The sequence below is a fragment of the Girardinichthys multiradiatus genome, chromosome 9 (genome assembly GCF_021462225.1).
Source record: "Girardinichthys multiradiatus isolate DD_20200921_A chromosome 9, DD_fGirMul_XY1, whole genome shotgun sequence".
Taxonomy (NCBI): Eukaryota; Metazoa; Chordata; class Actinopteri; order Cyprinodontiformes; family Goodeidae; genus Girardinichthys; species Girardinichthys multiradiatus.
In genome coordinates, this window is record NC_061802.1 from 49,338,912 (window position 1) to 49,352,837 (window position 13,926).

Here is a 13,926-nt window from a genome sequence, read left to right on the forward strand (position 1 = left end):
AGAGCCATGCCTACCTTAAGTGCTGGTGCAGGGAGCTGGGGCAGTCGGCTGAGCTTGTTGTGTCGGAGATAAAGCTGCTCCAGATGAAGCATCCCTGACAGGCTGACAGGAAAGTCAGTCAGCTGATTATTGCTGCAGTCCAGGAGCCTTACATCTGCCAGGTCAGGTCAAAACATGAAGGCATCAAACAGTCTTGCTTCAAACAACATCTTAACATCTGAAACTTTCTTCAGCAAATGACTTGATATTCAAAATAAAACTAGAATAAAACAAAGTAGTGTCAAAATAAGGTGAGATCTTTCCATGTAATCCATGCAACATTCATTAACTGCTCACAGTTAAATCCATAACAATTACAATAAATATCCTTTTGTGTAATCCATGCAATAATTATTAAAATACACAGTGGAAGCAGTAGAAAGTGAAACAAGCATATTCTCATATTCTAGAACTGAAAGACTGGAGAGGCCTGTGTACCGTCACATATTAACTGTCTTATCTTTTGCAGAAGTATAACCAAGAAGTGTAACCAAAGAAATAATGTATAATGATTTTCCATTTTCTACAAGTATTAAATGAAATTGGTAATCTTTGATTTTCAAGTTAAAACACATATGATTGAAATATGACTGAGAACTGATAATTAAAATACAAAACATTATGGTTTAAAATTCTCAATCAACTATATATGAAAGATATAATGTTGATCATTAGTGATGTATGAATAAAAAGGATGAAGTTTAAGTAATGGTTTTAAACTGTGAATGAAGTAAATGCTGTAACTAAAAGTTTGAGCAGCACCGATGTAAGAATTAAAGCCTCTGTTTAAGAGGAAGAGTAATGTTGAGTGAGACAGGAATGAGCAGCTGTTAACAGAAGTGACTGCTGAACTGTGAATGACTGCGGTGGGCTACTCAGTCGTCCAGACTTCCGGTTGAAGGGCGAGACTTCTGGATGCAGGCCGTCAGAGGCTAGGCGAATCATTTCCCGACACCAGCTTAAACAGAACTTTCAGTAAACCTGCTTAGTAAGACTTTTCAGGTTTAGGGAAGTCCAGACCCGTTGGATGGAGAGCTGGATTGAGCAATCCCCTTAGACATAGGGAAGTAGGAGGGACGGGTTAGCTCATCGGACAACGAAAGGTGGTGCCCGAACAGGGACCCTGATAGAGACAAAGGGGCACCAGAAGAAGGTTGCTCAGCAGAAGGACGTCTCTGCCTGAGCACCCGGACCGACAGCCTGAAAGGGAGTAAGGTTGTCTGTGACTGACAGGGCCATCAGTCACAACCCTCGCAGTAACTGCATAGCGTGCAGGTGAGGATAGGGCTTTATTGAGGGTAGACTGACCAGACCCAAACAGTAAAGCTAGTAACCAAATAGTCTGAACCCATCTCTACTCAAAGGTACCTCGAGAGGCTTTGGAGATGGACAACTCGAGATGACAAAGACATAGCGATGGACGAAGAGATTGAAACGCAGGAACCGACGGATGGGGACCTGAAGGACCACACCCGTCGACAGAAGTACCGACATCAATACAGTTAGAGCTACACCGCTTCCCTACTGAAGTGCTGCTAGGTGGGGACGGATATTCAACATAGACTTCATCAATAAAGAAAATGTTCCTCAGTTGTAACCGAGAGCAACCAAAAGAAACACTGGTGAGTCAGCTAACTAACCACCTTCAAAGGCGTGACACATACTACTGTTCAGAGATTATGAATGGATTCAGGCTGGTCGTGATGCCATGCCCCAAGGCAGTCCAGAAGAAGGAAGACATTGGTCGATGGATACGCTGGTGGATAGGGTTCCTTGAACAGTGGGGACCAGGGAAGCTGAGCTCACTGTACAGTCCATCCGAAAAATATGACCCAATTGTAAAGATGGTTGCCAACGAGACTGGATTGAATGGGTACCTCACAAACCCCACTGCCAGATCCGCTGCAAGATTGAGAAATTATGAACAAGAGATCAAAAAAATTACCCAGTTCAAAGAAAAGATGCAAGCCATCCAAGATGATGACAAAGAGAGTTTGCTTGAAGAACGTAGTGAGTATTGCCGACCGGAGCAAAGAAAAGACCACAGAGCTGACTCAGAGGTACCAACTTATGACTTAACGGCACAAACAGAGAGCGAAGAAGAGGGCAACGAGTCAGAACAAGAACCAGACCAAAGAGAAGCTGAATCCAGCCAAGGACCAATTAATACCCCCTACATTGTAAGGCCGAAGGGCGACATTCTTCAACGGATTACTCAGACCAGACAAGAACTGCAAGCGACTACCAGGCAGGGAACCCTCTTGTCTGCAGCCCTCGAGCGCCATAGGGGAACCCTCAAACGTATGCCCAACACCCCAAGCCAAAGGGAGCAGGACCAAACACAAAGTAAAGTAAGAGACCTTACCTTCCAATTTGAACAAGAAGCCAAAGAAAACAGTACTAGTAACCAACTCAGAATGACAGGAAGGACAGATGTCAAAGAAAAAGAGCCAAGAAAGGTTAGCCAGAAGTCAGACAGAGTCATGATGAGGAAAGTCCTAGACCCGATGCCCACAGATGCAAGACGAATTTCCCTGCAAAATGGGACCCGACTCTACCAAGTTATCGGAGACCCCTGGGACATAGAGGGAGACGGACTGTTAGTTTTCACAAATGACAACGTCAAGATTCACAATACCAAATTCAGAAAAAAGTTAAGAGCCCAGGCACAGGAAAATTACAAAAAAGAAGTTCGAGAGCTAAGAAGACAAGTGAGCCAGAACAAAGCAAGCAATGTGGGTCTGACTAGTGGGGCCGACCTCTCTTATTATGCTGTCATCCACTCTCCCATTGTCGCTTACAAAAAGGGAGAAGACTTGAAAGAGTACAGAGAGAAAATGTGGGTAGCCCTGGAAGGACTGAATGCCGCCATCAACCACGGCCTGAGAAGTGTAACAATATGCCTAGAGGGACTGAGATCACATGACCTGCCATGGGAGTCAACAGAAAAAGTGGCCGTTGCAACAGCACACCATGTAGTCAAGAATCTGCTGACAAGCGCCTCACTGACCGAAATAGTCATTGTCACTTCCCTTTGCCAGCATGAGAGTCGGAGGAAGAGAGAGCTGGCATTAGTAGAAAGGATGGATGAAAAGAAGCCGAAAGATCCCCCTGACTTAGAGATACCAAGAATTCAACAAGGGAACGACACCAAACCACACCCTGATGAACAATGCTACCTGCACAAGAGTAAGATCAGCCAAGCTTCCCGCCTAGAGAAAAGACCAAAATCAGCAAAGAAAGACGGAGCTGCCCCTTCAACCTCTGTGCAGGCTGTGGAACGTAGCCTAGCTAATTGCAGCCTGGAAGACCTAGATAAAACAGATCATGTCCCAACAAAAGATTTAAAAGCAAAGAAGAAGATGAGACAAAGACAAAGTCCAGCTAAAGAGGAGCTCCTGAGTCCATTCAAAATGGACCCCTTGAACCCGGAAAGAGAAGACCATGAAGTCAGTGGCTCAGAAGAAGAAGAACCATCAGAACATGAGACCTCTGGGGAAGAGAGTGATGACAGTGAAAGCCTGTTTTCAATCCCAGTGCAGCTGGCAACCCATCACAAGCCACTCGAAGTAGGAGAAAAAGACAGGACAAGGGGCCAAACCACCAACTAAGGCCGGTGTGAAAGCTCCAGCCAACCCCCCTAAGAGACCGCCGCTTCAGAGAAGAGAAGAACTGCAAAGAAGATTTTATGGACCATCAGCATCGCAATGCCCACAAAAGAAAAGCACCTTTCTCCCTAGGGAAGAGTATGACAAACAGTCCTCTGAAGAAAAGAAGGCCCTCTCCGAGTCCCGCAGATCAGGGACCGGGGGCCCAGCCAAGTAATGATGACACGGCCGCGAGTCACCCTGGAAAATGCCTACTGGAGGGGGGACGAGATCTACACGAAGGTGGAAGGAGAACCTTATCTAGTGGACACCGGGGTTGAGGAATCCATGACTCGCAGAGGCCTAAAGACAACACGATACCTTACGGTCCAATTTGCCAACGGCACCATAGAAGAGATGCCTTATGGAACGTGGCAAGGAATCATTTGGGTGAAGCGTCCATACAACCTCATCACTGTCACAGACTTGAAAGAACTCAACAAACCATGGGGGGAGCGCTGCTCTCTGTCTCAAAGGCTGAGCCAGCTACGGTCAAGGTTAGTAAAAGTAGGATCGATTCAGAGTGGAACTGGGGCTCAAGAGTGGTACAAAGCTGTAAATGTGCCAGAAGTAATTGAACAGAAGCTGAAAGAAAGCGACTTCTCCCCGGCTGGGAAAGAGAAGTTACGGAAGATCATCACCTCAGCAAATGTGGCCCGGTTCAAGAATGACTGTGGAGACCTGGGACCGAAGTATGTGCACCTCATAGAAAGGGAAATGCAACCACATGTTCGACAGTACCCCCTGAACCCAGGTGCTGTTGAAGAAATGGATAAAATAGTAAAGGAATTGAGTAAAGAAAAGAGAAGAGCTAAATCCCATCCCTAACAGTTCCATTCAAGCGGTGAAGAAACCAGTCGGCAGAAGGAGGTTGGAGGCCAGTAATCAACTTCAAGGAGAACCATAGCAAACCGAGCCAGCCTAATCAATCCACAAGGAGCATTGAAGACATTAAGAGTCAAGAAATATAAATCCTGCATTGACTTAGCAAATTGATTTTTCTCCCTCAGAGTCGCAAAGCAATCACAAGGCAAGACAGCATTTACACACAAAGGCAAGAGTTATGTGTGGCAAAGGTTACCTCAGGGGTACAAAAACTTCCCTAATGTGTTCCAGTCAGCTGTAATGGAAGTTTTGGGAGACCGAGGAGCTACAGTGTACATAGATGATGTGTTCATTGCAGACGACACAGAAGAGGAGCACCTAGAGAGGCTGCAAACAGTGGTGGAGAGAATCACAGCAGCAGGTCTGAAGCTGAATCTCAAGAAATGCCAGTTTGGACAGTTTCAGGTTAACTACCTAGGATTCCAAGTGACAACAGATTTGGGACTCTCAGACGGGTATTGAGAGAAGCTGGCACAAATCCAGCCACCTGAATCCGAAAATGATCTACAAAAGATTTTGGGACTCTGCAACTATGTGAGAGATCATGTTCCTAATTATCAACGATATGCTAAACCATTACATACCTGCCTAAAGAAGCGAGAAGGAGAAGAAAAGATGACCAAGAAAAACTGGACATGGACTGTATTGAACCAGAATGACCTGGATAAGCTCAAAAGGGCAATCCAAGAAGCCGTGAGGTTGGAACCGAGGAGCTTGACTGAAAAGTTGGTGGCTGAGATCAGCTGTGAAGACAAGGGCTCCATGCTGAAAGTGAGCAATGAAAATGGGGGGTTATTAACTTTGTGGAGTTACACTTTGTCATCTGTAGAGAAGAAATTTCCCCAAGAAGAAAAAGAGTTACCACCTCTGCTGCGGACGATAAGTTCACCCGAGTCACCAGCCTCAGAAATTACAGGTTAAATGCAGCTCAGATTAGAGAACAGGTCAATGCCACACAGAGTTCTAGCAGCAGACACATCTCTAGAACAACTGTTAAGAGGAGACTGTGTGAATCAGGCCTTCATGGTAAAATAGCAGCTAGGAAACCACTGCTGAGGACAGGCAACAAGCAGAATAGACTTGTTTGGGATAAAAAACACAAGGAATTGACATTAGACCAGTGGAAATCTGTGCTTTTGTCTAAGGAGTCCAGGCTGTGTAAGGGCTATTTGACCAAGAAGGAGAGTGACGGGGTGCTGCGCCAGATGACCTGGCCTCCACAGTCATCATTGGAAAGCCATTTCAGGTGACTACCTCTTGAAGCTCATCAACAGAATCCCAAGAGTGTGCAGAACAGTAATCAAAGCAAAAGGCGGCTACTTTGAAGAACCTAGAATATAAGACATATTTTCAGTTGTTTCACACTTTTGTGTTCAGTATATAATGCTTGTGAACACCAAGAGATGTCATTGTCAAGCAGTAATTGATCCTCAAGGGAACATGACAAACGTGTCATTGAGACACTGACATTTTTTGTTGAATATACCCACCACTGTTGTTGGTGTTTCTTTCAATAGATTGTTTAAAATGAGGAAACCACAACTGCATGCTTCTACTTAAATGCCGTACTTTCATGATATATCACAGAATCACAGATACAGGTCCTTCTCAAAATATTAGCATATTGTGATAAAGTTCATTATTTTCCATAATGTAATGAGGAAAATTTAATATTCATATATTTTAGATTCATTGCACACTAACTGAAATATTTCAGGTCTTTTATTGTCTTAATACGGATGATTTTGGCATACAGCTCATGAAAACCCAAAATTCCTATCTCACAAAATTAGCATATTTCATCCGACCAATAAAAGAAAAGTGTTTTTAATACAAAAAACGTCAACCTTCAAATAATCATGTACAGTTATGCACTCAATACTTGGTCAGGAATCCTTTTGCAGAAATGACTGCTTCAATGCGGCGTGGCATGGAGGCAATTAGCCTGTGGCACTGCTGAGGTCTTATGGAGGCCCAGGATGCTTCGATAGCGGCCTTTAGCTCATCCAGAGTGTTGGGTCTTGAGTCTCTCAACGTTCTCTTCACAATATCCCACAGATTCTCTATGGGGTTCAGGTCAGGAGAGTTGGCAGGCCAATTGAACACAGTGATACCATGGTCAGTAAACCATTTACCAGTGGTTTTGGCACTGTGAGCAGGTGCCAGGTCGTGCTGAAAAATGAAATCTTCATCTCCATAAAGCTTTTCATCAGATGGAAGCATGAAGTGCTCCAAAATCTCCTGATAGCTAGCTGCATTGACCCTGCCCTTGATAAAACACAGTGGACCAACACCAGCAGCTGACACGGCACCCCAGACCATCAATGACTGTGGGTACTTGACACTGGACTTCTGGCATTTTGGCATTTCCTTCTGCCCAGTCTTCCTCCAGACTCTGGCACCTTGATTTCCGAATGACATGCAGAATTTGCTTTCATCCGAAAAACGTACTTTGGACCACTGAGCAACAGTCCAGTGCTGCTTCTCTGTAGCCCAGGTCAGGCGCTTCTCCCGCTGTTTCTGGTTCAAAAGTGGCTTGACCTGGGGAATGCGGCACCTGTAGCCCATTTCCTGCACACGCCTGTGCACGGTGGCTCTGGATGTTTCTACTCCAGACTCAGTCCACTGCTTCCGCAGGTCCCCCAAGGTCTGGAATCGGCCCTTCTCCACAATCTTCCTCAGGGTCCGGTCACCTCTTCTCGTTGTGCAGCGTTTTCTGCCACACCTTTTCCTTCCCACAGACTTCCCACTGAGGTGCCTTGATACAGCACTCTGGGAACAGCCTATTCGTTCAGAAATTTCTTTCTGTGTCTTACCCTCTTGCTTGAGGGTGCCAATAGTGGCCTTCTGGACAGCAGTCAGGTCAGCAGTCTTGCCCATGATTGGGGTTTTGAGTGATGAACCAGGCTGGGAGTTTTAAAGGCCTCAGGAATCTTTTGCAGGTGTTTAGAGTTAACTCGTTGATTCAGATGATTAGGTTCATAGCTCGTTTAGAGACCCTTTTAATGATATGCTAATTTTGTGAGATAGGAATTTTGGGTTTTCATGAGCTGTATGCCAAAATCATCCGTATTAAGACAATAAAAGACCTGAAATATTTCAGTTAGGGTGCAATGAATCTAAAATATATGAATGTTAAATTTTCATCATGACATTATGGAAAATAATGAACTTTATCACAATATGCTAATATTTTGAGAAGGACCTGTATATCACAGCGTGAACAATTTATGTTACCTGGAAGTCAAGTATCCCTAAAGTTTTGTGAGTAATGCAGAATGTACCTTATAGAGATGATCTCTTAGCAGCTAGTCAACATTTTCTAACCCTTCATGCTCTAAGATTGTCATACCCCTAAATGACTGCTAGTCAAGATATAAACATGAGGTATTTTATGTACAAATATAGTTGTTGGCTTTCTTGGTCTTTCTAGTCTAAAGAAGTGGTTTTCAATCTTGGTCACACTTTAAAGGGATTTATTTATATACATTTATATAATTTAACAAAGCATATTCACTGCTACATTTTGTTGAGAATTAAAATCATGTAATTTCATGTTATTAGTTTAGTTTGCATGTGAGAACATTAAAGTGAGATTTAACATGAGTGAGCCTTGGGGAGAGAGTACAGCAGGGGTCAGGGTGAAACAGGGGTTAGAAGGGTCTCGGCAGCTGCAAGCCGTAAAAGCTGGCTGTAGGGACAATAAAGCAATAAATGTCAACTTTTGGCCGTGGTATAGATGCCACAAGGGAGCTTGGCTGATTTACAACACCTGATGGAAAAAGAGAAGGCACAGTCAGTAAGCTTTGAAGTCCACAGTATAAAGATGTACCTGGAACTTGAAATAACAGACATCTGGGTAAAGACAGCCATGCTTTGCTGAAAATCCATCTCTCTCCGTAAGGGCCCTTATGTAAGTTTTCTATTCTTCATGTAATTTTCTTTCATTGTGTTATTTTGTATATTCATTTTGCAATAGAAATCATTGGACTTATTATCTTCCAAATTAAACTTGCGTTAATCTTAATTTTCTGCTCTTCATCTGTTCTTTCTCACGACATCCGGACTGGGAGAGGTTGAGGCCGTAAGAATATCAGTGATAGCATTATTTTACCTCAACAATTTGGTGCCGTGACCCGGATGTCGTGAGCATAACCGAAGAAGATCTCATCATCAACGGGGACAAAGGTAAGTGGTTTTTACTTGGCTGTTTCCCCGCTGTATGATGTGATGAACCTGAGGTGCATTTAAAGGGCCGCACTGAGGCGGTTTAGAAGAGCGGTTAGAATAAAAAACTGTGCCCCAGAGAGGTTGAGGCTGCAAGAATATCAGTGATAGCATTATTTTACCTCAACAATTTCTATACAGCATGAAGTATTTTTAGACATGAATTTGGATGCTGAAATGTAAGCTGCATTAATGGATATGCACACTGTGAGAGGTGACACCTTTGAAACATTGGAAGTGTCAGAAGCTGAGTACAGGAAGGCGGTGGACCGCTTTGTGGCATGGTGTGGAAACAATCATCTCATTTTGAACGTGACTAAAACAAAGGAGATGATTGTAGATTTTAAGAGAAACAGGAATAAGTCAAAAACTATTTCTATCATGGGAGAAGAAGTGGAAGTGGTGGAGGAGTATAAATACCTCGGTGTTCACCTGGACAACAGACTAGAGTGGAGATGCAACTGTGAAGCCATCTACAAGAAGGGACAGAGCAGACTGTACTTCTTGAGGAAGCTTAGGTCCTTTGGTGCTTGCAGCAAGATGCTGCATATCTTCTATAAGTCCGTTGTGGAAAGTGTGATCTCTTCTACCATCATCTGCTGGGAAAGCAGCATCAGAGCCAGGGACTTAAAAAAGCTCAACAAGTTGATAAAAAAGGCTGGTTCTCTTCTGTGGACTCCTCTGGAATCTTTGGAGATCATTGTGGAAAGACGGATTCTTCATAAAATGAAGAACATTATGGAGAACCCTGAGCATCCTCTTCATGAGACTGTCCTACAACAACAGAGTGTCTTCAGTCAGAGGCTTCTTCAGATCTGCTGTAAGACGGAGCGCTACAGGAGATCCTTCCTGCCCACAGCCATCAGCATCTACAACGGCTCTTTGAGGAAACCTTCATAATATGAGCTATAACAACATTTAATTTCCCTTTGGGATTAATAAAATATTTTTGAATTGAATTGAAGAACAGATCTATTGATTTATGTGAAATGCAGTTATCCATTTATGCCAGCAGGTGGCACAGCCTACCAGAAGAAATAAATTACTACAGAAAAATGTATTTACTGTTAGGCCTGTCGCAAAAAGCAATACATTAATCGCATCCAACCAAAACACCATTTAGCATGTGTTAAATGGTGGTGAACCATTTAACATGTGCGAGCCTGTATGTCGCATTTGTTGTAAAACAGTAGCAGACAAACGTGGCAATATAACAAACCTGCATGTGCACTAAAACATATTAATTGGATGCAGCTTTCCCAATTGGAAAAAGAAAATTATAACCAGGCCATCCTACAGATAGTCCACAATCAGTGTGTTTATTCATTTAGTCTGCCAAACTAAAGTAGTTACAGATTCGCATATGGCCTGTTGATGCATCTGCTCTGATGGTTCTTCTGTTCAGATGGTGAGCTTTGTTGTTAGTTTGCACTTTTTGTTTATGAAGCTGACAATTTTGCCCGTTTTGCCTGTTTGAGCCTGATGATTGATATTTTTTGAAGGGCAATTTTGTATACAGAGACATAATCAATTTTATTTATTGTTTTTGGTTCATTTATTTTGGATATTTAAAATCTACAAACGACAACATTACTGTTTATTGTTTATCGCAATAATTTCTGGTAAACTTTATCATCTTTATCAGATGATAAAGTTGTTATCCTGACAGGCTCATTTACTATACCATAAAAAGTTAATCTTTTTCACAATTTGAAAATTTTCGCTTATCCTTCGTTCTCTGTGTCTTCAATTAAACTAGATTTCTGATCAGAACAGCCGATCTAGTGAGAAAATCGCTAGGACATATCTTTTTGCCATTTTTCTTGTGGCCGATACACACATTTTTCAACCTGGAAATCTATTTTTCCACCTGCACTACAACACAACAACAGAATTACCACAGCAGGGCAGAAGACCAGCTATGGGAGCCAGAATACAGTGGTATTTGTGTTTATGTTAAATTAAGTTTCATTGATGTTCCTGAAAAAAACAGGTTTGAAAAGCATTGCTGCTTTGGAGCGCTGCCCACTGAGCAGACAACGCTGGTGTGCTTAGTTTTTAAAAATAAATAATAGAGGCGCATTTTCTGACATGCATTGGCCTTTAATCATCCTTTTTTCTTGGTTTAATTTTAGAACACTGTTTTTACAGTGTACTTCATTTCCACAAAGATTGTAATATGTCAGTATTTGCCATTTGGAAAACTTATTAAAAGTGCCGCTGGAGCATTATTTACTTAAAGATGATCTTCATCGTACATCATAGAAACACAACACAAAATTAAACACCAAATGTCATCTTGCATATTGTCATTGAGGTCAAAATGTGTAAATACTTGCATTTTCCCTCTTCACTTGAATTTCTATAGCTTAAGAAAAGAAATAAATGTGCAAAAAGGAGTTTTAAATACATTTTTTTCATCCCAAAGACTCAGTTTCATTTTTTTCCTCTAGTGAACAATAAGAATGTACAATACAAAAATATGAAAAATAACATAACCCATTCAACTAATTAGCACATGTAGGACAGTATACAAGTGCACAGCCCTTTCAGATATATTTCTTACACCTGCAGCACACAGTATATGTTTTACAGTCCTTTTGAGGGCACAACTGACATCTCTTCCTCTTACTTGCCCTAGCTGGGGAAGTGGCTGTGGTAGATGGATCCTCAGGTTGATCAGGAGCTCCTGCACTCTGAATAGCTTTCACAACTGCTGCTGAGGGTTCTGTGCGGTGGACATGCTTCCTTCTTTCAATGAGTGGAGTTACAAGCGCCTTTCCTAGCTGCTCCAGGAACAACCTCCTCTTGTTCTGCTTATGAGACATCCAGGTTGGGTTGATCTCTCTCCAAATCACAAAGGCATTGTAAGAGGAAACATCAATGATGTTGTGGAAGATGACCAGGGGCAGTCATTCTTCTGCAGCTATATGTTCCAATCATCTTATCCAGGTTGTCCACACCTCCTTTGTTGCGGTTGTAGTCTAGGAAGATGATTGGCTTCCTGTCCTCACGATCGCTAATGTCACCGTCTGTGTGCAGTGTGCTCAGAAGAACTACATTCTTGTTTTTCTTTGGGAGGTAGGAAACTAGAGTGGTGTTGGGCGTGAAGGCAAACTTTGAGGAGAAGACCTCTCTCTCTTTTGACGCAAGCAGTGCAGGTGGGAGCTCAGGCTTATTCTTTCGAACTGGACCAACAATGGTGATCTTCCTCTTCAGGAGCTGCTGTCCGAGTTCATAAGAAGTGAAGAAATTGTCACATGTCACATTGTGACCCCTCAGTCCCTTTGTCACATCAAGCACAACTCGCATCCCCTGGTTCTTCTCTGGGCATCCACTGGTCGGCTTCCCAGTATACACATGCATTTTCGAAGCATAGCTTGATTTGGCATTGCAAGCCACCCATGACTTGATCCCATATTTTGCTGGCTTGCTGGGCATATACTGCCGGAAAGGACAACGACCTTTTTGGACAAAAGACATTAGCATCCGTGATTAGTATTAGTGTCACAGAAAACAGTCAAAGAAATCAATAGTGAAAATCACTTTTATTACAAATATGAAAACAGATTACCTCTAAATAGAACCAGTTGTTCATCCACTGTTACGTCAGGTCCTGGATTGCAGAGGTAGGGCAGCCGCTCCACCCACTTGTCCCATACCTCTCTTATGGCTGTCGGTTTGTGTGTCACACGTCTTGCTGGTCTTGACTCACGGTCATCAAATCGTAGCAGTCTTGAGTAGGTGTGAAAGACTTTGAGTGGCATTGTGGCTCGGAAAATTGGCCTCCCACTTTCTGCATCCCATAGACTAGCTGCAGCCTCACCTTGGGACCTGTATATACCTGCTAAGATTAGCAGCCCTAAGTAGGCCTGCAGGTCAATCTCATCCATCTTTTTCCATCTGTCTCCATATTTGCGAAAACCCTCCAGATTTGTCATCCCCAGGATTATTTTTTCTATTGCTGGTGTGATAAACAGGTAGAATGTAGAGACAATATCATGGGCATAAGAAACGGCATACCTTGTGGGTCCTGGGGTCATCTTTATGATGTTTTGTTCTGCATACTTGCCGTGTTGGTCATATGCTGCTGAGGACCCTGTTATTTTGCCATTTTTTGAAAGGAAAATCTCTTTCAGCTTCAGGGTTTTCTTCTTCTGAAGATGAGTCATCATGCTCTGGATTGTATTCCTGCCCATCTTCTTCTTCAGATACATCCTCCACTTCCTCTTCTGAATCAGAGTTGTCTTGCTAGACATCTGAGAAAATCAGCTCTACAGTGTCTTCAGCAGTATAACGCACACTCATGGCTTCAGCACAGACAGAATTCGGGGTCCTGTTATCTGCAACACCTTTATAACCTTTGGAAATAAACAGGTGGTCTTCTGAAGCCTGCGAGAACACCACCTGATTTGCCTTGTTTACTTCTGCTACTGATTGATCTGAGACACATCTAAAACATTGTAACATTCTGTTGTTTGTAAATAACTCTGTGACCTTAATTTAAACTCTATTTGTCTCACAGGTCATTTTGACCCGAAGACCACCTCTGTACCTTTTTTGTACAGCTTATATGGAAATGTGAATAAAAGCAACATTTCACTTTTTCTATTGTTGGGTCAAATCTACAAAACGTCATAGAATTTCAAGTAAAAAAAAATAGAATTTTGTGGATTTTTTGGGGGGTTTTAACAAAGTGGTGGGTCATTTTGACCCGAGGACAACAGGAGGGTTAAGCTTGGCATTCCTTCTTATTCTGTATACCTGCTGCTTTTTCTCAGACACATACTTTTCCTAGTGTCAGAAAGTTTGTGGCATTAAGTGTCTTGTCCCTGCAACAAGGTGGAAATGATGCCTTCACAGATGAAGCTACAAGGACAAAGAGTACATCTAACATAAATACTTACAGTCCTAATATCAAAGTGGACCTGGACAAGGCACAAAGCCACCATAAAGTCTAAGGTGTTAGATTCCTTCTGGGATTGATCAAATGACTATGTAAATAAAAAGTCAACAGTTAGTTTTACATAAACAAAACCAAAACATTTTCAATAGTAACATCTAAAAAAAGCAGTTGTCAGCTTGTGACCTCAAGAGGTCTATTGTTCACTTGGGCAGCACTGCTGTT

At 42.6% G+C, this 13,926-nt stretch overlaps 1 protein-coding gene and 1 pseudogene across 3 annotated transcripts in view; both read right to left on the reverse strand.

Annotated features, from left to right (window-relative positions):
• Positions 1–13,926, reverse strand: part of lrrc40 (leucine rich repeat containing 40) — a 75,403-nt gene that overhangs the window by 34,485 nt on the left and 26,992 nt on the right. For all 3 annotated transcript variants that reach the window (XR_007039550.1, XM_047374193.1, XM_047374194.1), the window contains exon 6: positions 15–154. Coding sequence is in view for 2 of the 3 variants with exons in the window: in XM_047374193.1 (XP_047230149.1) it covers positions 15–154 (140 nt within the window). In the remaining variant the exon portion in view is untranslated. The remainder of the gene's footprint in view (positions 1–14; positions 155–13,926) is intronic.
• LOC124873501 lies at positions 10,881–13,922 on the reverse strand (annotated as a pseudogene).